The sequence below is a fragment of the Osmerus mordax genome, chromosome 5 (assembly GCF_038355195.1).
Source record: "Osmerus mordax isolate fOsmMor3 chromosome 5, fOsmMor3.pri, whole genome shotgun sequence".
In the NCBI taxonomy this organism is placed as follows: domain Eukaryota; kingdom Metazoa; phylum Chordata; class Actinopteri; order Osmeriformes; family Osmeridae; genus Osmerus; species Osmerus mordax.
This window is the reverse complement of record NC_090054.1, coordinates 22246726-22274575: the sequence shown is the minus strand read 5'-3', so window position 1 is coordinate 22274575 and position 27850 is coordinate 22246726. Positions and strand designations below refer to the sequence as shown.

The following is a 27850-nucleotide window of genomic DNA, read 5'->3' as shown; positions in this document are numbered from 1 at the left end:
GCTAGAGGCTGTGTGGAGGTTAGGGCTGTGTCTGGAGGTTAGGGCTGTGTGGAGGTTAGGGCTGTGTGGAGGCTAGAGGCTGTGTGGAGGCTAGAGGCTGTGTGGAGGTTAGGGCTGTGTGGAGGTTAGGGCTGTGTGGAGGCTAGGGCTGTGTGGAGGCTAGAGGCTGTGTGGAGGTTAGGGCTGTGTGGAGGTTAGGGCTGTGTGGAGGTTAGGGCTGTGTGGAGGCTAGAGGCTGTGTGGAGGCTAGGGCTGTGTGGAGGTTAGGGCTGTGTGGAGGTTAGGGCTGTGTGGAGGTTAGGGCTGTGTGGAGGTTAGGGCTGTGTGGAGGTTAGGGCTGTGTGGAGGCTAGAGGCTGTGTGGAGGCTGTACCTTGTAGCGCATCTTGGGGCAGGAGTGGATGTAGAAGCCCAGGTAGTAGTACCTCAGCCTGGGTGCTTGCTGCTGGAGCTGCCTGGTGAAGCCAATCTCCCTGGAGGGGCGGGAACAACAATTATTACCAGAACAAGAGCCTTTATTTAGTTTAGCTTCTGAATAACCCATCTAATAGGCTAATGCTCCTTTGGTCAGCAAAACAACAATCACATAGCTGAAAAGCTGCAGTGTTCATGTATGGTTGTAAACCAGCTGGAACTTCTCTTCAAATCAAATCTTCCTCACCGACCAAGTCAAAGTCAAAGTGAACTTTATTGTCAATCAAACCATGCAACAAGTAATACACAGACGGGTCAACACACACACACACGTAGATTTTTCTAGTATTAGTTAATTACTTAACTATTTCTTTTTCTGACAACTTTTTACTATCATTCCTTACATTTGTTACACAAATATCTGTACTTTGTACTTCTTACATTTTAAAGCCAGGCTTGTTACTTTAGTTTGAATCAGTATTTGGTGGCATGATCAATATATTTTCTTCTCCTTGCGTGCCTTTTAACAATTCCTGGTCATCACGCACACCAAATGTAAGCTAGTCTACGAAGCTGCCATGGAGCAAGAAGGCAACAAGAAAAAAATATATTTGAAAAAACATTTAAAAAACAGTTTGCATCATTGAGGAGTACTTGATGAGGACTCTACTATACTTAACTTTGTTATGCTTCTCTGATCTGCATTTCAACAGAAACAAATTCTAAAAAAGTTAGATTTAGGTTTAGAATGTTTTTCTTTCTAAACTAGTTTAGAGAGGTTGAAAAAGATATTTCTAAAATGTTTTAAAAGGTTGAAAAAAAAAAAACATTGAAAAGTTTCTAAAAGTTGACAAAATAATTTCTCAAAGATTTATCAAAAGAAAAGTTTGCATCTTTGATGAGTTCTTCACTCTACTATACTGTACTCTGCTCTGCTTTCCACTGTTTTAGGCTTCTCAGTTCTCTTCCTCTCTCATCTCATATCCCTATGTGTGTGAAAAACGTTTCCAAAGGTTGAAAAAATACAGAAAAATAAATAAAAAATCATTTGCATCATTAATGAGTACATGACTACTGTGCTCTACTGTGCTCTACTCTACTGTGATGTTCTCTGCTCTATTGTGCTCTACTCTACTGTGATGTGCTCTGCTGTGCTCTGCTGTGCTCTGCTTACTTTGTTTAACCCTCGTGCTGCCTTCGGGTCACATGACCCAAAGGTTCATAACGAACCATCGTTGTGTTTACCCAATTTTACCCAATACAAAAACAAATAAAAATAATTTTCTTTTAACCATTCCAATGTGGGGGTCTGAGACAGCCCGACAGTTAAAAGAAAATGCTTCACTTTGTTTTTGTATGACGTAAATTTGTCGCAATACGACGGTGGGTCACAATGACTGATGGGTCAGAATGACCCGAAGATAACACAAGGGTTAAAGCTGAGAATAGAGACATTCCTGATCACCCATGGTCATACATGAGGGAGATGTTCAAAATTTTTGCTGTCAAAAAGGATTCCTGGCGAATGCGCTGTGTCTATAGTGGCATACAGGTAGTACTAATGGCACTTCTTTACTTTAACTTGAGTGAAACAATTTAGTCAGCACTTTCACCAGTGTTTTTAAACATGAGTATCTGTACTACTTGAGTGAAGGAAGTCTGTACTTTTGCCAACTCTGCACACACAACTGCTTCTCCTGCACCACTGACCAAACAACAGCGCTGACGAGAGAGAGTTTCATTGTCGCTGGGAGATTTATACAGCAGCTCCCGGTTCATGTCTGTATTTCTAGTTCCTTCCTTAATTGCATCCTTTATTAACCAGCGCCTGTTCTCCCTCTCCCTTCTCCACAGTTTCCTTCACTTTTCCATAACTAAATCGCCTCCTCTTTTGTCTCACTCTTCCTCCCATCCTTCTTTCTTTCAGCCCGCGTGAAAGAAGGGGGAGAGGGAGAGGGGGAGGAGGAGAGGGGGAGAGTTCCTTTTCTTTCACTTAAGAAGACAGAGAAGGGAACAGAGGAAAAAAAGAGACCTTAAATAAAATAGATGCACTGGAAAATAAGCAGAAGTACAAAGCAGGGGCTTGGCAGGGAGAGAGGAGGAGAGGGAGCGGGAGAGAACTATAAAGGGAGGGGGGAAGGGGAGAGAGGGAGTGGGGGAGAGGGAGAGGGGGAGAGGGTGAGGTGCTAGAAGGTCACATGCTTGCTGCCAGGTTCCTGGGTTCCCATCCCCTGACCACAAAGGGCCGGTTGGGGGCTGAATGAGGGGATCAGGAGAGGTGAGGGGCCCATTCACGAGGGGGCCAGCCCCCCCACCCCCATGGCAGCAGCTTGAGGCTGCCATTATCCCCTCTTCAGCGATCTGACACTCCAACACAAGCCAATTATCCAGCTCCTCACACCGCCTGCCTCATATTAATGCACACACACACACACACACACACACACACACGTTCCAAGACTGGGGCCTTAATACAGGCTGAGCATGCATTCTCTCCCTCACTGACAAATAAACACACACACAACTACATCCAGATAGTGAAGGCCCGGAAATTGGCAGACAAAAATACTTATTGCGCCGATATATTTCCAATCTTGATTGCAAACTGACCACAGCTAACAAAAAGCCACACACACACACACCACGCACAACATCAATTCAATGCCAGACACCAGCTGCTTTTGGACAACAGCCCCTCAGGCATAATGTCCTCTGATCCCTCATCCTCTCTCACCCCTCTCTCCCTTCTTTCTCCTGTCTCTCTCTCTCATCCCCCCCCCTTTCTCACCACACACATACACAGCTTCTACTAACACACGCACGCGTGCACACGCACACACGCGCACACACACACACACACACACACACACACACACACGCGTAGATCACCCAGACTTACACATCTGTGCAGAAATATTTGAAGAAGGCTTTCTCACATTATTGGGTTAGGGTTACTAAACCTAAGAAGGCTTTCTCACATTATTGGGTTACAGGAAGTGCCAGATGTGTGTGTGTGTGTAGACTGGGTAAACCAATCATCAGAAAAGAGAGGAAAAAGACAGAAAAACAGATAGGAGGTGATGCTGACCTGAGAGATAGAGATAGGAGGTGATGCTGACCTGAGAGAGAGAGAGATAGGAGGTGATGCTGACCTGAGAGAGAGAGATAGGAGGTGATGCTGACCTGAGAGATAGAGATAGGAGGTGATGCTGACCTGAGAGAGAGAGAGATAGGAGGTGATGCTGACCTGAGAGAGAGAGATAGGAGGTGATGCTGACCTGAGAGAGAGAGATAGGAGGTGATGCTGACCTGAGAGAGAGAGATAGGAGGTGATGCTGACCTGAGAGCAGAGTAGGAGCCCAGAGACAGCGTGGCAAAGTCGGGGTGGTAGTACAGGTAGACGGAGGAGACGCAGGTGGGCAGAATGTCGATGACGCCCACCGCTACGATGCTCCCGTCCAGCCAGTACTGCTGGTGGAATGACCCATAGCCCACGTCTGGCCCATCTGGGGGGGTCTCCGCCTGGGGGGGGGGAGTCAGTATAATCAACTGAATAACATACCTGAAGCTTCCATGGACAGTTAACACATTAAAATGACATGAACTACATTTATGAATTACAATTAAAATTGCCCAAAACATTTATTGAAGACTTAAGAATCCGTGGACACCCTGTTAAATACTGAGATCTCATTACCTCACATGTCTTTCAAACACATGCACACACACTCCAGGTGTTTGTGAGGTGCAGACAGGTAAGGCCACATTTGTGTGTTCTCTTTGGGGTCCAGCAGCCTGCTAATAGCTCCCAACTCTGGACCAGGGCTGGGGGCAGTGTCTGTGTGTGTGTGTGAGTGTGTTGTGTGTGTGTTGTGTGTGTTTGCGCTCAGCCTCATATGAGACTAACCCTTTTAATAAAAGACCCTGCATGAGCAGGGTCCATCTCAACAGGCAGCCTGCGGAACTGGGCCAATAGAATTCCTCCTGTGTGTGCGTGTGAGAGAGTGTGTGTGTGTGTGTGTAATGGAATCCCTATCCATCCCAGAAGCCCATCTGGGCCTGGTTAGCTGTGTGTGCGTGTGTGTGTGGGCCTGGTTAGCTGTGTGTGTGTGTGTGTGTGTGCCTGGTTAGCTGTGTGTGTGTGTGTGTGTGTGTGGGCCTGGTTAGCTGTGTGTGTGTGTGTGTGTGTTTGGGCCTGGTCAGCTGTGTGTGTGTGTGAGCTGCAGACGGAGCTCGTTATCACAACACCAGGACAGCTACTCCTCTAATCTGCAGGTCAGATCACCACTGCCGTGCATCCTCACCCACCAGGGTGCACCCTGAGCCCAGATCAAACTATCCCAACCCTACAGGATACACCCCGAGCCCAGATAAAACCATCCTCACCCTCCAGGATACACCCTGAGCCAAATCAAACCACCCTCACCCTCCAGGGTCACAGCCTCCCGACCCCCATGGCCCAACCTGGCCTGTCTTGGAGGGTTCTAGAGAGAGCTGGCTAAAGCACTCTGGAACCCCAACTAGCCTGGCGGTTCACCTGTCTGACGTATAGAACACCACTATCCATTACATATGAGAGATAATGGGGGAGGGAGACACAGGGCAGGAGGGGAGGGGGAAGAGGAGAGCAGGGCAGGAGGGGAGGGGGAAGAGGGGAGCAGGGCAGGAGGGGAGGGGGGAAGAGGGGAGCAGGGCAGGGCAGGAGGGAAGGGGGAAGAGGGGAGCAGAGCAGGAGGGGGGAGCAGGGCAGGAGGGAAGGGGGGAAGAGGGGAGGGGGGAGCAGGGCAGGCGGGGAGCAGGGCAGGAGGGGAGCAGGGCAGGAGGGGAGGGGGAAGAGGGGAGCAGAGCAGGAGGGGGGAGCAGGGCAGGAGGGGAGGGGGAAGAGGGGAGCAGAGCAGGAGGGGGGAGCAGGGCAGGAGGGGAGCAGGGCAGGAGGGGAGCAGAGCAGGAGGGGGGAGCAGGGCAGGAGGGGAGCAGAGCAGGAGGGGGGAGCAGGGCAGGAGGGGAGGGGGGGGTGTAATGGGGAGTGTTTAGGTGGAGAGGCTCTGGCACCACATCTGGAACTGAGCTTGGAGCCTAACCCTAACCCTGTGGCAGTCTGTCTGTCTGATGACATGCAATGAGTGTGTGTGTGAGAGTGTGCATGTATGTGTGCATGGGTATGGGTGTGTTTATGCAGCCTTGACCTGCATGTCAGATGCTGCCCTGAGATGCTGCCCTGAGATGCTGCCCTGAGATGCTGCCCTGTGCGTCACCAGACAGTCTGGGCTGTCATGGCCTTGCCTCTGTGACCCCCCCCCCCCCCCCCCCCCCCCGAGCTGTGTTTAAGTTAATAGAACAACGACCCAGGAAGATGGAGGGAAAAGGAGTCAATTATCTACACAGGTCGTTAACCACTCAGTAACGCCTGGTTTCCGCTGATGAGGAAACCAGGACGCCTGAATACTGCCTCCATCAGTCTGCCTCAGGGGGCACAGCCCCCATGCCACACTGCCCCCTTCTGGACCCTGCATACACTGTCCTCGCACAGCTACACACACACATATATACCCCCCCACAATGTCTGGAGTCTGCTTATATATACAGCAGGCCTGGGTGCAATGATATGTTTATTTTTGGGGTGATTGCACAGGCCGTGGGTGTCTGTGTGCGTGTCTGTGTGCGTGGGTGTGTGTCTGTGTGTGTGGGTGTGTGTGTGTTGGTGTGTGTGTGTGTGGGTGTGTGTCTGTGGGTCTGTGTGTGTGTGTGTGTGTGTGTGGGTGTGTGTCTGTGTGTGTGTGTGGGTGGGTGGGTGTGTGTGTGTGTGGGGGTGGGTGTGTGTGTGTGTGTGGGTGGGTGTGTGTCTGTGTGGGTGTGTGTGGGTGTGTGTGTGTGGGTGTGTGTCTGTGTGGGTGGGTGGGTGTGTGTGTGTGCGTGGGTGGGTGTGTGTCTGTGTGTGTGGGTGGGTGTGGGTGTGTGTCTGTGTGTGTGTGTGTGTGTGTCTGTGTGTGTCTGTGTGTGTGTCTGTGTGTGTGTCTGTCTGTGTGTGTGTCTGTGTGTGTGTCTGTGTGTGTGTGTGTGTGTGTCTGTGTGTGTGTCTGTGTGTGTGTGTGTCTGTGTGTGTGTGTGTCTGTGTGGGTGTGTGTCTGTGTGTCTGTGTGTGTGTGGGTGTCTGTGTGTGTGGGTGTCTGTGTGTGTGGGTGTCTGTGTGTGTGGGTGTCTGTGTGTGTGTGGGTGTCTGTGTGTGTGTGGGTGTCTGTGTGGGTGTGTGTGTGTGGGTGTCTGTGTGGGTGTGTGTGTGTGCGTGCGTGTGTGTGTGTGCGTGCGTGTGTGTGTGTGCGTGTGTGTGTGTTGGTGTGGGTGGGTGGGTGTGTGTGTGTGGGTGTGTGTCTGTGGGTCTGTGTGTCTGTGTGTGTGTGTGTGGGTGTGTGTCTGTGGGTCTGTGTGTCTGTGTGTGTGTGTCTGTGTGTGTGGGTGGGTGTGTGTGTGTGTGTGTGGGTGTGTGTCTGTGTGTGTGTGGGTGGGTGTGTGTGTGTGTGTGGGTGGGTGTGTGTGGGTGTGTGTCTGTGTGGGTGTGTGTCTGTGTGGGTGGGTGGGTGTGTGTGTGTGCGTGGGTGGGTGTGTGTCTGTGTGCGTGGGTGGGTGTGGGTGTGGGTCTGTGTGCGTGGGTGGGTGTGGGTCTGTGTGCGTGGGTGGGTGTGTGTCTGTGTGCGTGTCTGTGTGTGTGTCTGTGTGCGTGTCTGTGTGCGTGTGTGTGTGCGTGTCTGTGTGTGTGTGTGTGTCTGTGTGTGTGTGTGTCTGTGTGTGTGTGTGTCTGTGTGTGTGTGTGTCTGGGTGTGTGTGTGTCTGGGTGTGTGTCTGGGTGTGTGTCTGGGTGTGTGTCTGGGTGTGTGTCTGGGTGTGTGTCTGGGTGTGTGTGTGGGTGTGTGTGTGTCTGTGGGTCTGTGTGTGTGTGTCTGTGTGTGTCTGTGTCTGTGTGTGTGTGTGTCTGTGTGTGTCTGTGTGTGTGTGTCTGTGTGTGTGTGTGTGTGTCTGTGTGTCTGTGTGTGTGTGTCTGTGTGTGTGTGTGTCTGTGTGTCTGTGTGTGTGTGTGTGTGTCTGTGTGTGTGTGTGTGTCTGTGTGTGGGTGTCTGTGTGTGTGTGGGTGTCTGTGTGGGTGTGTGTGTGTGCGTGCGTGTGTGTGCGTGTGGGTGGGTGGGTGTGTGTGTGTCTTGTGCGTGTGTTTGTACAACATTTTGAAATACAAAAAATGATGTTTGTATGAATGTTTGCAGTGTGTGGTTTTGTGTGCTCTACATGTGGTGTGTGTTTGTGCATGTTGAGTGTGTTGTACATGCGGTGTGTGTGTGTGCGCGCATGTTGAGTGTGTTGTACATGACTGACAAAGTGTGTTACCACGTTCACGTGTACACAAATACGAGAAAGAGAGAGAGAGTGATAGAGAGTGAGAGAGAGATAGAGAGTGATAGAGAGTGAGAGCGTGATAGAGAGTGAAAGAGGGTGATGGAGAGAGAGCGAGCATGTGAGAGAGTGTGTGTGTGTGTGTGAGAGAGGGTGTAATTCAGTGCGCCTGGCCGGCAGGCTTGACAAGGTGATAAAAGCTTGTTTCCTATAAACACTAACGATGTTCATTAGAGGAGCCCCAGGGGGCCCCAGGGCAGCACAGGGGACTAGGGTGTGTGTGTCTCTCTTCTCATCTCCTTCACTATGAATATGCTCCAGTTTTAGAAGCCATTACAAGGTTCTTGTTTAAGAGCCCGTCCCTGCCTGGTGTAACTGGCCTGACCAGCCCGTCTTCCTAGACCTGCTCTGTGTCATCAAGTCAGGTCTGCACTCGTCCAAACTGACAGTGGAAACTGCTGGAAGGAGTTACCTTGAGAATACTGTCCAACCTCCACCTCTTCGCTAACCGCATGATTCAGCAGAGCTATTACTGTCCTCTCTAGTTATGAGGGTAAATGAGGTAATGGAAGAGAGCAGTGGTGACTCCCTCCCACTCCGATGGCAGCCAGCTGTTTACCCCCCAGTGATGCCCACATACTGCCCCCTGCCCACATAATGCCCCCTGCCCACATACTGCCCCCTGCCCACATAATGCCCACATAATGCCCCCTGCCCACATAATGCCCACATACTGCCCCCTGCCCACATACTGCCCCCTGCCCACATACTGCCCCCTGCCCACATACTGCCCCCTGCCCACATAATGCCCCCTGCCCACATAATGCCCCCTGCCCACATAATGCCCACATAATGCCCCCTGCCCACATAAGGCCCCCTGCCCACATAAGGCCCCCTGCCCACATAATGCCCCCTGCCCACATAATGCCCACATAATGCCCCCTGCCCACATAAGGCCCCCTGCCCACATAATGCCACGTGGCCACATGTTGAGCACACACACACACACACAACTCTCTGGACACATCTCCCCACATCCACTAGTCTCCCTTCCTCATCCTCTAAACACCAGACAGGCTAGATCACACTCAGATATGAAACCCTACCCCCTTCCTGAGCCCCCCCCCTCATGTGTGCAGTGTCACACAGGGAACTGGTGGGTTACTGTATGTAACCATGGTGACAGTGTGTGAGGAAGTGTGTGTGGGGTAAGAATGTGCTTATCTGAAAGCCAGTCTGAGCTGACCAGACAACAGGAGACATTAGGTAGCTATCAGTAGGAGCAGGGTTAGGGTTAGGTATCAGTAGGAGCAGGGTTAGGTGTACCTTTACCCCCCCCCCCCCCCTCCCCAGGTGTACGTACCCCCCTCCCCAGGTGTACGTACCCCCCCCCTCTCCAGGTGTACATACCTCCAGAGGAGAGTCGCAGAGGAACCTCTTGAACTGTGGAGGCGCCGCAGCATCAGACGACAGGAAGAGAAGAAGTCAGTTAATAGGGTCAGTGTTGCTCTGTAGCCAGAGACAAAACAATAACCCTCCAGGCTAACCCTCCAGGCTAACACAGGGCTAACTCTCCAGGCTAACAAAGGGCTAACCCTCCAGGCTAACACAGGGCTAACCCTCCAGGCTAACCCTCCAGGCTAACACAACACTAACCCTCCAGGCTAACACAGGGCTAACTCTCCAGGCCAACTCTCCAGGCTAACACTCAACACTAACCCTCCAGGCTAACACAGGGCTAACTCTCCAGGCTAACTCTCCAGGCTAACCCTCAAGACTAACCCTCCAAGCTAACACTCAAGACTAATCCCCCAGTCCATTTCCAGGGCCAGGAAGAGGACATTTCTGTTTACACAAATTAAAATGTTAACCCCACCTGACTCCCTTAACAGGGAGTCAGGTGGCTGAGCGGTGAGGGAGTCGGGCTAGTAATCCGAAGGTTGCCAGTTCGATTCCCGGTCAGGCCAACTGACGTTGTGTCCTTGGGCAAGGCACTTCACCCTACTTGCCTCGGGGGAATGTCCCTGTACTTACTGTAAGTCGCTCTGGATAAGAGCGTCTGCTAAATGACTAAATGTAAATGTAAATGTAAACCCTGTATGATCCTCTCACACTCAGGATGGCACTGACAGGGAACAGCTGAGCTCCAGAAAGGAGAAAGACTTTGAGTCCCACCAGCGCATGGGTAATACTGGACTAGGCAACGGCTGTTTATGATTTGCTTTAATGATCTTGAAGTATATATGCCATCCTTCCTTCCTCTAGCAGGCTGTGTGTTTAGAGACAGGCCTGCTGCCTTCCTCTAGCAGGCTGTGTGTTTAGAGACAGGCCTTCTGCCTTCCTCTAGCAGGCTGTGTGTTTAGAGACAGGCCTGCTGCCTTCCTCTAGCAGGCTGTGTGTTTAGAGACAGGCCTGCTGCCTTCCTCTAGCAGGCTGTGTGTTTAGAGACAGGCCTGCTGCCTTCCTCTAGCAGGCTGTGTGTTTAGAGACAGGCCTGCTGCCTTCCTCTAGCAGGCTGTGTGTTTAGAGACAGACCTGCTGCCTTCCTCTAGCTTGTGGCAGGCTGTGTGTTTAGAGACAGGCCTGCTGCCTTCCTCTAGCTTGTGGCAGGCTGTGTGTTTAGAGACAGGCCTGCTGCCTTCCTCTAGCTTGTGGCAGGCTGTGTGTTTAGAGACAGGCCTCTCTGCTGCTGGCAGGACTAATGGAGAACGTTCTACCACTCTAATCACTACCAGCAGGGCAATGGAGAAGGACAATAATACAGCTGCAAACTGCACACACATGCACACAAGCAAAGTACACACTAAAGGCTTCATTTGAAGTCCACAAAGTTTCGTGTTTCACAAGGAAACTTAACAATTTAGTTGTGCTCCAGTGGTGGGTAAGTCCTGATGTATCTGACCCTATAGCCCAAAACAGGGAGGGGGTTCTAGAACAGGGCTAGTCCAGATTTACAGACACTGACAAAAGGCAGACATCTGCATGCACACGCACACACACACACACTGTAAATGAAGTGGTGAGGAGCCTCTGTAACTTCCTGTTCTCTTCCACATGGATATCATCTCCTCCTGGCACCCCTCGCTCCCCGACACCCCAGACCTGTCTGAGGTGTCTGGAGAGATGAGGTGAGAGGGACACTGCCTGGCAGTGTGGGGCCCACCCTCCGCAGTGTGGCCTCCCTCCTGTCCTGACAGGAAACATGGACCTGAACCAACAACACTGCATGACCATCTACAGCTGTGGTGCCATCAGCCAGGACCATCTACAGCTGTGGTACCATCAACCAGGACCATCTACAGCTGTGGTACCATCAACCAGGACCATCTACAGCTGTGGTACCATCAGCCAGGACCATCTACAGCTGTGGTACCATCAGCCAGGACCATCTACAGCTGTGGTACCATCAACCAGGACCATCTACAGCTGTGGTACCATCAGCCAGGACCATCTACAGCTGTGGTACCATCAACCAGGACCATCTACAGCTGTGGTGCCATCAACCAGGACCATCTACAGCTGTGGTGCCATCAGCCAGGACCATCTACAGCTGTGGTGCCATCAACCAGGACCATCTACAGCTGTGGTGCCATCAACCAGGACCATCTACAGCTGTGGTACCATCAGCCAGGACCATCTACAGCTGTGGTACCATCAACCAGGACCATCTACAGCTGTGGTACCATCAACCAGGACCATCTACAGCTGTGGTACCATCAACCAGGACCATCTACAGCTGTGGTACCATCAGCCAGGACCATCTACAGCTGTGGTACCATCAACCAGGACCATCTACAGCTGTGGTACCATCAACCAGGACCATCTACAGCTGTGGTACCATCAACCAAGACCATCTACAGCTGTGGTACCATCAACCAGGACCATCTACAGCTGTGGTACCATCAGCCAGGACCATCTACAGCTGTGGTACCATCAACCAGGACCATCTACAGCTGTGGTACCATCAACCAGGACCATCTACAGCTGTGGTGCCATCAGCCAGGACCATCTACAGCTGTGGTACCAATCCACCATGCACCTGTGTGCATGAGACAGAGTGCGTGTGTACCAGAGGGACAGGGCTGACTGTGGGCTCGTGTGTGTGTGGCTGTAAGAGCCTGCCCCGAGGGAGGCTAGAGTTTCCCCCAAATCACTTAACTCTCAGCCCTGTCCTCCCCGCTCCCGTCCTCCCCCGCTCCCGTCCTCCCCCGCTCTTGATATTTATTAATTCCCTCGCTTTTACGAGCAGGAGGGTTTGGTAACAAGCTGAGACTCGTTGGAGGTGAGGGACAGAGCCGTCACCGGGGAGGGACAGAGCCGTCACCGGGGAGGGACAGAGCCGTCACCGGGGAGGGACAGAGCCGTAAGGTCCAGGAGGTTCACATCCTGACTAGACTGCCTCTCACCTCCTCCACCCACCCCCCACAAAAAAAATGACCTTCACCTCTCTTAGTTAGTGAGTTAGTTTCAATTCCTTGTGTTTATACATGGTGCCCAGACTCCCAAAACAAATATTTCAACTGGCCCTGATGTTTAATAGCTGGGTGGTTAAACTTTTCTGGGAGTGTCCACTTTCAGCTCACACAAACCACTTCTCATTCACGTCACGCTAATAAAAAGTGTCACAGTACTGAAAAAAAGACATTCAGAAGTAGAGGCCCCAAACACACACACACACACACACACACACACACAGGGTGTAAACCCCTCTGCTCTACTGGGACTGGAGGCTCAAGAGCCAGAGCCACCCGGGATTCTGGGTGGTGAGATGATGATGATGATGATGAGGTGAATGCCACGCCCCTTCCTGTCCAATACAGTGGAACTAAGCCTCCCTCCTGGCAGTCGTCACGACGACCACCATGTCTTCACCTGTCCTGTATATCACCTGTGATGCTGCAGACCCCTGACAATACTGCCCCTAACCCAGGCTGCTCATACAGAAACCTGGACAGAACCATGAAGGAACGGACAACTTTACACTAAGAGTCAAATATGACCAGATAGTTGCAAACAGACACATGCCAGAGGTGTAAACATGCAGGAGGAACTGCAGGAGTGTGTAAGGCGCTACAGGTGTCTGAGGTGACAAAAGGTAATTTTCCAGGCAGATTCTCTGACCACAGGCAGGAAGGAGCACAATGTAGCAGAGTGGCTGTGTACAGCAGAGTGCCAGGAGCAGAATGTTGCAGGGCACAGTAAGGTATGATGTACCTCGCTCTCGTTACAGTCGGAGGGGGCGTCTGCGTGAACAGCCATCTGGTAGCGGGCGTAGAGTGCCGCTGACGCCTCAAAGGACGCCACGAACCGAGGGTCCTCAGAGCTGAGCGGCACTAACCTCACCTGGGGGGGGCCGGGCATGGGGGGGACAGTGGATAAAATAACAGCAGAGAGATTTAGATAACGCCACACTAGCAGGTCTACCCTGAGGGGGGGGGGGGGGGGGGGGGGGGGGGGGGGGGGTGAGGCTAGTGCACTCCCTGAGGGGGGGGGGGGGTGAGGCTAGTGCACTCCCTGAGGGGGGGGGGGGGGGGGGGGGTGAGGCTAGTGCACTCCCTGAGCGACCGACGACCCCCCCAGAGAGAAACACCAGAACACCAGGGGGCAGACAAGCACCTCCAGAGTCTCACACACACCTGGGCAAACCCCTGCACACACAGACACCTGGACAAACACACCTGCACAAACACACACAACTTGGCAAACACACCTGGGCAACCAACACTGCTCCCAGCCAACAGAGATTCTCACACCTGTACAAACACCTTCAACATCAGCCTGTCATCCTAACCCTGTAGAAACACCTTCAACATCAGCATGTCATCCTAACCCTGTAGAAACACCTTCAACATCAGCCTGTCATCCTAACCCTGTCATCCTAACCCTCTACTCCCTACCAAAACTCTACTCCGCTCCCCTCCCCCCCCCCCCCCTGACCTGGCTCTCAGAGGGCTTGTCGGGGGGGTCCTTGTGAACGGCCATCTGGTAGAGTCTGTACACCTGGTAGGAGGCGTCGTACGAGGCTCTGAACTGTGAACAGGGGGGGCTGGAGCGCACTAGCCTCACCTTCAACACAGGACAGGACAGGAGGGTTAGATCAGCATCACACACTTTTATAAAAGGACACAAACCCTCCACACATCACCGTGACATGGAACCAGAGGAGGAAAGAGGGGAAGGGAGGGAAGGGAGGGGAGGAGAGGGGAGGAAAGGGGGCACACAGACCTGTGGAGATGGACAAGAACACACGTCTCTACAGCTGTAGCTGTAGAGACCTAGCTGTAGCTGTAGAGACCTAGCTGTAGCTGTAGAGACCTGGCTGTAGAGACCTAGCTGTAGAGACCTAGCTGTAGAGACCTAGCTGTAGCTGTAGAGACCTAGCTGTAGCTGTAGAGACCTAGCTGTAGAGACCTAGCTGTAGCTGTAGAGACCTAGCTGTAGCTGTAGAGACCTAGCTGTAGAGACCTAGCTGTAGCTGTAGAGACCTAGCTGTAGAGACCTAGCTGTAGCTGTGGAGACCTAGCTGTAGCTGTGGAGACCTAGCTGTAGCTATGGAGACCTAGCTGTAGCTATGGAGACCTAGCTGTAGCTGTAGAGACCTAGCTGTAGCTGTGGAGACCTAGCTGTAGCTGTGGGGACCTAGCTGTAGAGACCTAGCTGTAGCTGTGGAGACCTAGCTGTAGCTGTGGGGACCTAGCTGTAGCTATGGAGACCTAGCTGTAGCTGTGGGGACCTAGCTGTAGCTGTAGAGACCTAGCTGTAGCTGTGGAGACCTAGCTGTAGCTGTGGGGACCTAGCTGTAGCTGTAGAGACCTAGCTGTAGCTGTGGAGACCTAGCTGTAGCTGTGGGGACCTAGCTGTAGCTGTAGAGACCTAGCTGTAGCTGTAGAGACCTAGCTGTAGCTGTGGAGACCTAGCTGTAGCTGTGGGGACCTAGCTGTAGCTGTAGAGACCTAGCTGTAGCTGTGGAGACCTAGCTGTAGCTGTAGAGACCTAGCTGTAGCTGTAGAGACCTAGCTGTAGCTGTGGAGACCTAGCTGTAGCTGTGGGGACCTAGCTGTAGCTGTAGAGACCTAGCTGTAGCTGTGGAGACCTAGCTGTAGCTGTGGGGACCTAGCTGTAGCTGTGGGGACCTAGCTGTAGCTGTGGAGACCTAGCTGTAGCTATGGAGACCTAGCTGTAGCTGTGGGGACCTAGCTGTAGAGACCTAGCTGTAGCTATGGAGACCTAGCTGCTGCCTGAGAGGAGGGGGGTCCGGAACAGGAAGCTAGGGGAGGGTGTGTTTGTATCCATCTCCATGGAGACCAGGAGTGTCGTTTGCGAGATCATGACAGCACAGATAATACCACAAACGTTTTGGCGTCAAGATAAAATACATTTTACATTTACCTTGGTAGGCCAGCTGAAAAACAAAGAAATTACTTCACACCACCGTGTTGTATGTGTGTGTGTACCCCATGCCCAGTATTTCACCATGTCACATTGGGGCTGTTCTGGGGGCTGGGGGCGGAACAGAGTGTTCTTGCGGGAGAATGCAGCCTTCACATCCATACGTTTACTTTTAATTAAACATCGCTCCGTTGTGAAGCTTTTGTTGGCCAACGCATCTATGCCACTAGAATCCTGTAGAAAGTGCAGGATGGGGAATCTAACCCGGGCTTGTTTGAGTTGGACGAGGGCTGGGCTCTCAGATGACCACTTGGCACACACTGCTCTATTTCAAACAACGATGTTGGACCCGTAGGTAAAAGATAATAGTAAGAAAAGGCCTTTTTAATTTAGTTCTAAAACTCTAGAGATTTCCTTTGATAGCCGACAGTCTTATTTATCCAGCAGGTCTGGCCTGCTGATACAGCACCAACACACTAACCCTAACCCTCACCAGGAATGTTGAAATAATGCCACTTAATACCAGCAGCTTGCAGAGGCTTAATTGAGACTGGGAGGTATTGACCTTCTGAAGCGCTCACTGGGGAGCGAGTGTGGAAGCTGTGTGAGGGACAAACCCTGGTGTCTTTGATAAGCACCCCAGACGCACGCACGCACACACACACACACACACACACAGCACCACGACAAAGACAGAAGAAGAGACACAAACACAGATATAAGGAGAGAGGGAGAGAGAAAGGCATGCAGAAGAGGGAGAGAGAGAGAGAGACAGGAGAGAGAGAGGCATGCAGAAGAGGGAGAGACAGAGAGAGAGATAGGCAGAGAGGTGCTACGTCTAGAGTTGTAAACCGTGTGGTCATCCTGCCCCCTGCTGGGCTCTGACAGCAGCACAGAGCAGAGATTTCTGACTGTGGACAGACAGACAGACAGACAGACAGACAGACAGACAGGCAGGCAGGCAGGCAGGCAGGCAGGCAGGCAGGCAGGCAGGCAGGCAGGCAGGCAGGCAGGCAGGCAGGCAGACCCAAGCTCAGGCCTCCACAGATGATGAGTCACAGGAAGTGTCTCCTCTGAGTTCCCTGTCTCTCTTGGGCCCATGTGTGTTCTGTCTGAGTGTGCTGACTCCTTGAGCCAGACAGCCTGTCACATTCACAGCCAAGCTCATGATGAAGTGCTTCTGGAGAGGGTTAATTGGTCTGGTGTAAACATGATCTAGCCGGGATCATAACAGCCGGGATCATAACAGCTTGGCTCAACCCTCCCCCCCACCATCCTGTCTATCCATACACTTAAGGAAATTGAATGAGTAATCACAGCCAATCACAGTAATCTAATCAAGCTGATGGGGGAGACGGGGTGAGTCTTATGGGTGGTGCAGCAGGGAGACCAGGGAGCCTAGGGGAGGTTGACTGGAGGAGCTGGGAGATGGCCAGGAGTGGGTGCCATCCCCCCGTCATGCATGGTGAAGCTACTGGGGTGAGGGGGTAAGGACAGGTCTGAGCACCTGTCCAGGTCTCATGCACACTCTACAGCTGTCACACGGTCCAGAACAGCCCGCCTCTCCTCACCTCTAGACGGTGCAGAGGGTTTTCAGGCATTTCATGCAGGGAGTTGTTGATGAACTCCTCCAGGGCTTTTGATTGGCTTGTCTGGGTGGGCGTGGCAGGGTGAGGGGTCACGGGGGCGGAGACTCCTCCCTCCTGCTTTCTCTTCTGCAGGCGGCGCTCCTTCCTCACGTCTCTGGCCTTCCTGCACTGAGGTCTGCTCGGGTCAGGCCCCAGCCCTGCCCCAACACCAGAGGAAAACATGATTAGAAAATAGCTGGTGGAGGAGAAACTTTCCAGAGGTGTTGCTAGGAGTGGAGGGGTTAGAAAAACAGATCTTAATCCATTCCCACTCCAAAGACAACCTTGGGCTACAGCAAGTCCAAAGCGTTTCAAGGTGAGAGGAAAACGGCTTGACAGAGGAAACGCTAGCAGGTATATATAAAACATTACTGAAAACATTACTGAATTAATGACGTCAGCTTCCCTGGTGCTCCGGTCGAGCGAGCAAGCGAGAGATCCACGCGATGGAAAGAGAGAGACTCCACACGATGGAGAGAGCTCCACGCGATGGAGAGAGCTCCACGCGATGGAGAGAGAGAGAGAGATCCACACGATGGAGAGAGAGCTCCACGCGATGGAGAGAGAGAGAGCTCCACGTGATGGAGAGAGAGAGCTCCACACGATGGGGAGAGAGAGAGAGAGAGCTCCACGCGATGGAGAGAGAGAGCTCCACACGATGGGGAGAGAGAGAGCTCCACACGATGGAGAGAGAGAGCTCCACGCGATGGAGAGAGAGAGGGAGCTCCACACGATGGAGAGAGAGAGAGAGAGAGCTCCACACGATGGAGAGAGAGAGAGCTCCACACGATGGAGAGAGAGAGAGAGAGCTCCACATGATGGAGAGAGAGAGCTCCACACGATGGAGAGAGAGAGAGCTCCACACGATGGAGAGAGAGAGAGCTCCACACAATGGAGAGAGAGAGAGCTCCACACGATGGAGAGAGAGAGAGAGCTCCACACGATGGAGAGAGAGAGAGAGAGAGCTCCACACGATGGAGAGAGAGAGAGAGAGAGCTCCACACGATGGAGAAAGAGAGAGTTCCACACGATGGAGAGAGAGAGAGAGCTCCAGCCCTGATGAGTCCCACATGGGGGCAAGGTTTGTGGGTGTGAGGCTGTGTTTCCAATGGCTCTGCCCCGACCCTCCCCGGGCTAACAGGCTGGTTGTGTTGTATTCAGAGCTGTTCTACCACTAAAGAGAGAGCTACATGGAAGTCATTTTCTTTTCTCTTCCTCCTAAGTACTCTTGAGTCTTGACATGACATCATCCGTACAGAAGCTATAAAACAACATGGGCTGTGCTTGTTGACTGCCAGGGGACTGGAGGGCTGGAGTTAGATACTGTGTTGGGAGGAAGAAGTCACACTGCCCTGAGACCTCCTGACAGGGGGGAGGAGGAGAGAGGGGAGGATAGAGGGAGAGGAAAGAGAGAGGGGAGAGGAGGAGAGAGGGAGAGAAGAGGACAGAGGGGAGGAGAGAGGGGAGGAGAGAGGGGAGGACGAGAGGGGAGGAGGAGAGGGGGGAGGAGAGGAGAAGAGGGGAGGAGAGAGGGGAGGAGAGAGGGGAGGAGGAGAGGGGAGGACAGAGGGGAGGAGAGAGGGGAGGAGGAGAGGGGAGGACAGAGGGGAGGAGAGAGGGGAGGAGAGGAGAGAGGGGAGGAGAGGAGAAGAGGGGAGGAGAGAGGGGAGGAGAGAGGGGAGGGGAGGAGAAGAGGGGAGGGGAGAAGAGGGGAGGAGGAGAGTACAGAGGGAGAAGAGGAGAGTAGAACTGGAGCCAGCTGCAAGTTAGCATGGTAATCATCAGTAGGTATTCCACATCACACACTGGACCTGGCTGTGTGGGTGTAATGTACTGAGTTTTCAACATAATAACCAATATATTGGAGAACACAGAAACACACAGCCCCTGTTCTGCAGTTCTGTGTATACCCAGAATAGTTCCAGTAACTCATTCCTCCCCTCCCTGGCCGCCTGCCAGCCCCTCCAACGCTTCGGGCATCCCATGTCAACAGCTTACACACGCACATCCTGTTTGGAGCAATAAGGAAACGAGCCATTTCCTGCCTGTCCCACTGCCAGCAAACGCTCCTCTCTCTCTCTCCCCCTCTCTCTCTCTCTCCCTCTCTCTCTCTCTCCCTCTCTCCCCCGTCTCTCTCTCTCTCTCCCCGTCTCTCTCTCTCTCCCCGTCTCTCTCTCCCCGTCTCTCTCTCTCTCTCCCCCCGTCTCTCTCTCTCCCCGTCTCTCTCTCTCCCCGTCTCTCTTTCTCTCTCTCTCCCCGTCTCTCTTTCTCTCTCTCCCCGTCTCTCATTCTCTCTCTCTCCCCGTCTCTCATTCTCTCTCTCTCTCTCTCCCCGTCTCTCTCTCTCTCCCCGTCTCTCTTTCTCTCTCTCTCCCCGTCTCTCTCTCCCCGTCTCTCTTTCTCTCTCTCTCCCCGTCTCTCTCTCTCTCCCCGTCTCTCTCTCTCTCTCTCCCCGTCTCTCTTTCTCTCTCTCTCCCCGTCTCTCTTTCTCTCTCTCTCCCCGTCTCTCTTTCTCTCTCTCTCCCCGTCTCTCTTTCTCTCTCTCTCTCTCCCCGTCTCTCTCTCTCCCTCCCCCCGTCTCTCTTTCTCTCTCTCTCCCCCGTCTCTCTTTCTCTCTCTCTCCCCGTCTCTCTTTCTCTCTCTCTCCCCGTCTCTCTTTCTCTCTCTCTCCCCGTCTCTCTTTCTCTCTCTCTCCCCGTCTCTCTTTCTCTCTCTCTCCCCGTCTCTCTTTCTCTCTCTCTCCCAGTCTCTCTTTCTCTCTCTCTCTCCCCGTCTCTCCCTCTCTCCCCGTCTCTCCCTCTCTCCCCGTCTCTCCCTCTCTCCCCGTCTCTCTCTCTCTCCCCGTCTCTCTCTCTCTCCCCGTCTCTCTCTCTCTCTCTCCCCGTCTCTCTCTCTCTCTCTCCCCGTCTCTCTCTCTCTCCCCGTCTCTCTCTCTCTCTCTCTCCCCGTCTCTCTCTCTCCCCGTCTCTCTCTCTCCCCGTCTCTCTCTCTCCCCGTCTCTCTCACAGAGACACGGCAGTGAGGAGCGGGATGGAGAGCTGTCCAGAGTGATGTCATCAGCTTGCAGTGATCCTCAGAAGGGCAGAGGGGGGACTGCAATACTCTGAGCCGGGACCACCAAACAACTTCAATACACGATCCTGGTTGACAGTCTACTGTACTGTGTTAGGCTCATAGTTGCTGGGTCAATAACAGATTATAAATAAACCAGTCAGGCATTGATTTATATGCCTAGTGGATTCATGTGTATACAAACCAAGGAGCACGATTTGCAGCAAGATGGAAAGCAACACTCCACTATGTGACCTAAAAGGGTTAGGGGTCAGGGAGTGGGTTAGCTAACCACCAGACTCTCAATACTAAACCAGCACAAAAAAAGTCTCAGAAAAGCTTACATTTCGTTCTGTGTGGCACAAAAAAAGTTGTACAAACATAATCCAAAATGCATGGCTTTTAAATTGCTTTCTGTGTAACGCAAAAAAAGACGGACAATTGTTAAATGATTCAACAAATCAACTTTCTAGGTGTCCGAGCAGGAAGCGAGTGAGGCTTGGTGTCTGGTGTTTCCAGACAGGAAGCGAGTGAGGCTTGGTGTCTGGTGTTTCCAGACAGGAAGCGAGTGAGGCTTGGTGTCTGGTGTTTCCAGACAGGAAGCGAGTGAGGCTTGGTGTCTGGTGTTTCCTGGGAGGGGCTGCAGGGGGCAGGCTGGCAACATTTTTTACATTTTTAGTCATTTGGCAGACACTCTTATCCAGAGCGACTTACAGTAAGTAGGAGTCAGGTGGCTGAGCGGTGAGGGAATCGGGCTAGTAATCCGAAGGTTGCCAGTTCGATTCCCGGTCATGCCAACTGACGTTGTGTCCTTGGGCAAGGCACTTCACCCTACTTGCCTCGGGGGAATGTCCCTGTATTCACTGTAAGTCGCTCTGGATAAGAGCGTCTGCTAAATGACTAAATGTAAATGTAAGTACAGGGACATTCTCCCCGAGGCAAGTAGGGTTGTGGTTGTGGCCTTGCCCAAGGACACAACGTCATTTTGGCCGGGAATCGAACTGGCAACCTTCAGATTACTAGCCCGTTTCTCTAACCGCTCAGCCACCTGACTCCCTAACAGTCCCCAACAGGACGCTCAACACAGCCAGGCAGAGACAGGACACCCAACACAGCCAGCCAGAGACAGGACACCCAACACAGCCAGGCAGAGACAGGACACCCAACACAGCCAGGCAGAGACAGGACACCCAACACAGCCAGGCAGAGACAGGACGCTCAACACAGCCAGCCAGAGACAGGACACCCAACACAGCCAGGCAGAGACAGGACGCTCAACACAGCCAGCCAGAGACAGGACACCCAACACAGCCAGGCAGAGACAGGACGCTCAACACAGCCAGCCAGAGACAGGACACCCAACACAGCCAGGCAGAGACAGGACGCTCAAATGAGTTCCTCCTGAAACTAAAGGCTGGTGTGCGCCTGGGCACAGGAACACACCAGAACAGGCGTGTTAACGTTGAGTCACTCAACACATCACCTCCATCTATGACCCCTGGCGACACCAACACACAGGACAAACACACACCTCCTCACACACTATCTCAGGACACACAGGTACTCCTGAGGACTGAGCGTGCAGCCAGTGTGAAGATGACAGATGTGTTCCTGTGGAAGACGTCTGCTCCCATTCCAGCAGTTAACACTTCCTAAAGAACTATGGCACATTCTCTACCTCTCCAGCCACACACACACACTCTTTCTACCTCTCCATCCACACACACACACTCTCTACTTCTCCAGCCACACACACACACACTCTCTACCTCTCAAGCCACACACACACACTCTCTACCTCTCCACCTACACACACACTCTCTCTCTACCTCTCCAGCCACACACACACTCTCTCTACCTCTCCATCCACACACACACTCTCTCTCTCTCTACCTCTCCACCTACACACACACACTCTCTCTCCACCTACACACACACACACACTCTCTCTCCACCTACACACACACACACACTCTCTCTACCTCTCCATCCACACACACACTCTCTCTCTCTCTACCTCTCCACCTACACACACACACACACTCTCTCTCCACCTACACACACACACTCTCTACCTCTCCATCCACACACACACTCTCTCTCTACCTCTCCACCTACACACACTCTCTCCACCTACACACACTCTCTCTCTCTAACTCTCCAGCCACACACACACACACTCTCTCTCTACCTCTCCACCTACACACACTCTCTCCACCTACACACACTCTCTCTCTCTACCTCTCCAGCCACACACTCTCTCTCTCTACCTCTCCAGCCACACACACACTCTCTCTCTACCTCTCCACCTACACACACACACTCTCTCCACCTACACACACTCTCTCTCTCTACCTCTCCAGCCACACATAATCCTCCCTGCTTGCTGAGGGTGCGGGGGGGGATTGTGTTACTGACTGGGTGAGCAGAGGAGAGGACATCCTCCTGTGTGTTTATGTCTGGTTCTGGGTCTGGGGTCTGGTTCTGGGTCTGGGGTCTGGTTTTGGGTCTGGGGTCTGGTTCTGGGGTCTGGTTTTGGGTCTGGGGTCTGGTTTTGGGTCTGGGGTCTGGTTTTGGGGTCTGGTTCTGGGGTCTGGGGTCTGGTTTTGGGGTCTGGTTCTGGGGTCTGGTTCTGGGGTCTGGTTTTGGGGTCTGGGTCTGGGGTCTGGTTCTGGGGTCTGGTTTTGGGGTCTGGTTCTGGGGTCTGGTTCTGGGGTCTGGTTCTGGGGTCTGGTTTTGGGTCTGGGGTCTGGTTTTGGGTCTGGTGTCTGGTTTTGGGTCTGGGGTCTGGTTTTGGGTCTGGGGTCTGGTTCTGGGGTCTGGTTCTGGGGTCTGGGTCTGGGGTCTGGTTCTGGCCCCTGGTTCTGGCCCCTGGGGTCTGCTTCGCCAGTCTACCGGGCTGGCCCCTGGTGGACCTGTGGGCCTTGTGATTGGTGACCGGGGCTTGATTCCCAAAAGGTGTGAGTGAGGAGTTGTAATAAACTGTGCTTCCTGTCTCATAGCTGTTTATTATCTCTGTACAGGTGGTGTTATTGATTCATTACTGGCTGTTACTGTCTTCCTCAGGACATCCTGTAGTGATCCAGATCAGGGATCCGGACAGACGGGCTGAGAGGAGACCCCTTCAGAAAAGCACAACAGCACAAGCAGTCCTGAGGCAGTCCTACTGTCTATCCATGAGTGTCTGCTGCACTCTGCTGGTCAGACAGGATCACTGCAATCTGAAGCTCACTTAAACTGGCACACAAAACACGCATACATCCACACACAAATCACACACCCACAGACTCACACACCCACAGACTCACACACCCACAGACTCAGCAGGTAAGACCGAAGGTATAAAAAGCACACAGCTGCCAGAAGGAGGTTTGATCTCACATCCTGCCGGGTAAGTCAACTTCCTGTGGTCAGCCTCACCTGGTTTGGGTGCTGCAGGGGCTGGCCTGCTGTCAGAAATAGCAGCAGCAGGTTTTCTAGCAGGTTCTGTGTGAGGGGCTGAACTCTGGTCCTCCTGGATGGAGGTGACAGAAGGGGTGTCCTCAGAGCAGAGAGCAGACGGCTCCACCACATCCCCCTCCTGCAAGAACGAGTCCATGGGCTCTCCTGTCAGGACAGAAGCACAGTATCAATCACCATGCCTTACCACACACGCACGCACGCAGCCCAGACCTCATCTCCACACATCTCACCTCCACTCCCTCCTGCAGGCATCTCCCCTTTAGACAGGAACTTGTTCATCTTCTTCAGGATCTTCTTGTGGGTTTTGGAAGGCTGGAAGTTCAAGGCATGGCACCTTCACAGAGAACATCCTTTATTAATTGTTTAAAGTTGATTGAACCGAAACCTGCTGGCCATTATGAATAACAGTTAATGAAATCCTTTCATCTCCCAGGTTCCAGTGAGGAGGAGCGGGGCTCCTGCCGGAGGGCCTGGGCCTCACCTGATGCTGTACTGTGGACAGCACGTCTTGTTCATGATGGGCTTGTAAACATACTTCCCACTTCTGAGAAGGAAAACACACAGAATAGGAAAAGCTCAAGCATTTAGACCACAAAGTGACATGCGGTTTCCCAACACTGAGATGCTTCAGGGAGGGGTGGTGGTGGGGGGGGTGTAAGGAGGGGTGGGGGGGTGTTAGGAGGGGTGGGGGGTGTTAGGAGGGGTGTTAGGAGGGGTGTTAGAAGGGGTGGGAGGGTGTTAGGAGGGGTGGGAGGGTGTTAGGAGGGGTGGGGGGGTGTTAGGAGGGGTGGGGGGGTGTTAGGAGGGGTGTTAGGAGGGGTGGGGGGTGTTAGGAGGGGTGTTAGGAGGGGTGGGGGGGGTGTTAGGAGGGGTGGGGGGGGTGTTAGGAGGGGTGGGGGGGGTGTTAGGAGGGGTGGGGGGGTGTTAGGAGGGGTGGGGGGGTGTTAGGAGGGGTGGGGGGGGTGTTAGGAGGGGTGGGGGGGTGTTAGGAGGGGTGTTAGGAGGGGTGGGGGGGTGTTAGGAGGGGTGGGGAGGGGGGGGGTCGGTGTTAGGAGGGGTGGGGGGGTGTTAGGAGGGGTGGGGAGGTGTTAGGAGGGGTGGGGGGGTGTTAGGAGGGGTGGGGAGATGTTAGGAGGGGTGGGGAGGGGTGGGGGGGTGTTAGGAGGGGTGGGGAGGGGTGGGGGGGGTGTTAGGAGGGGTGGGGGGGTGTTAGGAGGGGTGTTAGGAGGGGTGGGGGGGTGTTAGGAGGGGTGTTAGGAGGGGTGGGGGGTGTTAGGAGGGGTGGGGGGGTGTTAGGAGGGGTGTTAGGAGGGGTGGGGGGTGTTAGGAGGGGTGGGGGGGTGTTAGGAGGGGTGTAAGGTTATCTCACCGTCTCCATCCTCTGTCGATGAGGTCCTGGTAGTCCTGTACTGTCATGGTGTGGGACCACATCCCTGAGAAACAGACACACAACATTACGTCCAGGGTCATGACCCCCACATCCTGCAGGGTCAACAACCCTAGGGAGGGAAGTTTCCCACAGTGCTCAGGAAGGGAAACACACAGACCTCTGGGATGTCATGGCAACGGCCTCAGGGCCCCCTTTTCCCAGAAGAGATCTAATCTCTCTGCTTCAGCTCCACTCCACCACCCGGTACACACACACACACAATCTAAATTTCCAAAGCATATCAGTCTATGAATAAACAAGCACAAATACAACATCAGTTTCAAGTCTTGGATGCGTTAGGGACAGAACACTGGCACTGTGTCTGTTAACACTGTCTGAACCAAACTCAGTAGTAAACAATAGCAGATTATAGAAATTATCTCCTCTCCTACCAGTGTTTCCCCTACTATTATATTAGGGGAGCGCCCGATCACAAAAATAATTTAAGGTTACCTTTCCTATAAAACAGGTATATAGCTTGCTCTTTTATTAAACCAACTAAATGGCCTTATGTTATTTATCTTATTTACACAACGGCATGTCATTTCTGTCTCTACATGTTTGCCGTCACCCCCACCCCCCCACCGGGCCCTAACATACACCCTGGGCCCTTACACACACCCTGAGCCCTAACACACACCCTGGGCCCTAGCACACACCCTGGGCCCTAACACAGCCCATCTGTGTGATATAACAGACCACCTGTGCATTGGTCACACCTGATCTGCACCAGACAAAGGGCTCCATTCAGGTGTGCAGAGACTGTGGGAGACACAGAGAGAGGAAGCTGGTGAACACTGATGTGAGCTGGTTCTGACAGGCTGGTTTTGACAGGCTGGTTCTCTGGTCCACACAGGAGCAGCACAGGTGACAAGGTTACTGCTTCTATGAGTCTGGCCTCTCTGCCTGCCTGGCCCCCACCACCACCATGGGATTAAGTTAACCCCTGTGCCTCAGGGGTTAACTACCTGCCCTGGGATTATCACCCTGGGATGATCACCCTGGGATTACACTGCCCTTCCTGCTCTTCTCAACTCTCCTTCATTGACTGCAAGGCAGGGACTGCCTGAGCCCTCTTATAGCCATCCCTCCCAGCCTCCACACACCTTGTTACACTCCCATACACGTGACATCCGCATCCATCTGCTTACACAGCCTTTTATAGCTCTGTCTCAAAGGCAGGTGTGCCAGCGACGGAAGCCCTTGTCTTCCAGACAGACTCCTGGCCCATGAAGACTGGAGGGACAGGGTTAGCTTAGTGGTTAGAGACTCCAGACTGAGCTGAAACCACCGTGTGGGCTGACTGATGGCTGAGATGAGGTTACATGACAAACCTGCAGTCTTACCAAACTAACAGTTGGTTGGTAAAGAAGGGAGGTCTTTATGCTTGATGCTGCTACATTCAGGTTCCCCCCGTTCCCACAGTGTCCATTTCCTAGAACTCACATTTCATAATGATGAAGCCAATGAGTCCTCTCTCCTAGAAACACACTGGAAGGTCCTAATCTGGTCGCTGGAGAGAGAGGCCTGAACTCTCCTCTTCAGGTAGGTGTTACGGAGCAGGTTAGATAGATGAACTGGAATAACCTTAGTCAGACAGTGTTCAGTGTGTGGTTCAGGGGTTTCTGGCTGAATGTGCAGTTATACAGTGATCATAAAACGTGTAGACTGAGTATCCGCTGGTCACCTTTGCTCGGCTTCGACTAATGGTTGTAAAGTCAACATTGACAAAATGACACAAGAGCCTGACATTTCCTGGCAGTGTGAAACTTGTCGATGACAGGAACTTTTCACCCAAGGCAAAGTGTCCATGCGTCTTAAGACACCATTTATGTTACAAAGAGCAGCACAAACGTTCATGTGAATGCCTTAAGTAGTACCCTAGTTCACTGGACATTTAATTGAAAGACACGTTTCCAGTTAATGGAAAACCTGAACCCGCTCATAATTCACGGCTGATCCTCTGCTTCCTCTTTGACAAGGCCAAGTGAAAGCGACAGCTGATGTTTGGCCAACTAGCTAACTGGTAAACGATAGCTATCAAGCTAGATAGCTCGCTGGCAGATACTAAGACTGCTCCAATCTAGCTTGTTAGCTAGTTAGCCAAGACGCTAACTTCCTTATTTCCCTAATACAGTACTGTGAAGAAAACCAAGGAAACACAACCACCACCAGTCATTACACAGGATGCAGCTGTATACTAGATTTGAGGAAAACTGTCACAAGCTAGGCTACGTAGCCTAGCTAGATATCTAACATTAGCAACTTGCTACGAAACGATGATCCTTGTTTTATTTGCCTGAGCAGCCCCGAGTTTACGACTTAATCTTGTTGCATTCGATTTCGTGGCCAGTATGTGGCACATTTAGGTTTGCCTGGCACCCCACACTTTTACCTTGTGCATCTAAATTATGTTAGACGTTTCATGAGAATCCGTCGTTTTTAAGTCACTAGTAGGTCTTGTTTGTTTGAGTACTGAGTTCACACGCTCGTCGGTCAGGTCTAGTCATAGCAGAACGAGTGAAAATGCTAAAGTGTCCTGGCTAGCCTGCGTTAGCTGTTAGTCAGCGGCGCTTTATACCACTTTAAAGTAATATTGCTAATGAATTGAAAGAAAAAAACTGATGACTTACCGTGAGAGAAGTTGCCTTTTTCATTTTTACAGTAACCGCAACGATAACCGTCATCTCCCCCGAAATATTCCACTATTGTGTACGAGCCACCAGCCATCGTGTCCGGTGTGTAGCAGGGAAGCGGGCAGCAGACCGGCCTGTTAAGGAGAGCCGCCTCCCCTGCGCAGCACAGCTGATGCCGGACTGACACGGAACAGCTTTGATGCAGGACAGGCCGTCCGCTGTCATCCTGAATTAGCAATGCACAATATTGGTGATCTGTACTTCCAACCTATTAATTTGAATAGTTTGTAAACGTATTTTACCAATATTGGGGAAAACTACAATGCACTATAGGCTACTGAGATTAGGCCTACTTGCAACCGGTAATACAATTATTTATATAAAACCAAAAGAGGCTGTACACAGTGGAAAATAGTAGGCCAACTTGGCCGTGTGTGTGTGGTGTGTGGTCGTGACATAGTT

At 52.5% G+C, this 27850-nt stretch overlaps 1 protein-coding gene across 2 annotated transcripts; it reads right to left on the bottom strand.

The window, feature by feature from the left end:
- Nucleotides 1–372: 372 nt before the first annotated feature.
- LOC136942976 (arginyl-tRNA--protein transferase 1) lies at nucleotides 373–27599 on the bottom strand (the record flags this gene model as incomplete). Of its 2 annotated transcripts, none has more annotated exon segments than XM_067236063.1 (10): nucleotides 373–472; nucleotides 3754–3935; nucleotides 9204–9236; nucleotides 13008–13136; nucleotides 16754–16968; nucleotides 23282–23467; nucleotides 23554–23657; nucleotides 23805–23867; nucleotides 24693–24756; nucleotides 27386–27599. In XM_067236063.1, coding segments are annotated over 10 exon segments (1173 nt in total), but the record flags the coding sequence as incomplete, so codon positions are not given.
- Between the last annotated feature and the right edge of the window lie 251 nt (nucleotides 27600–27850).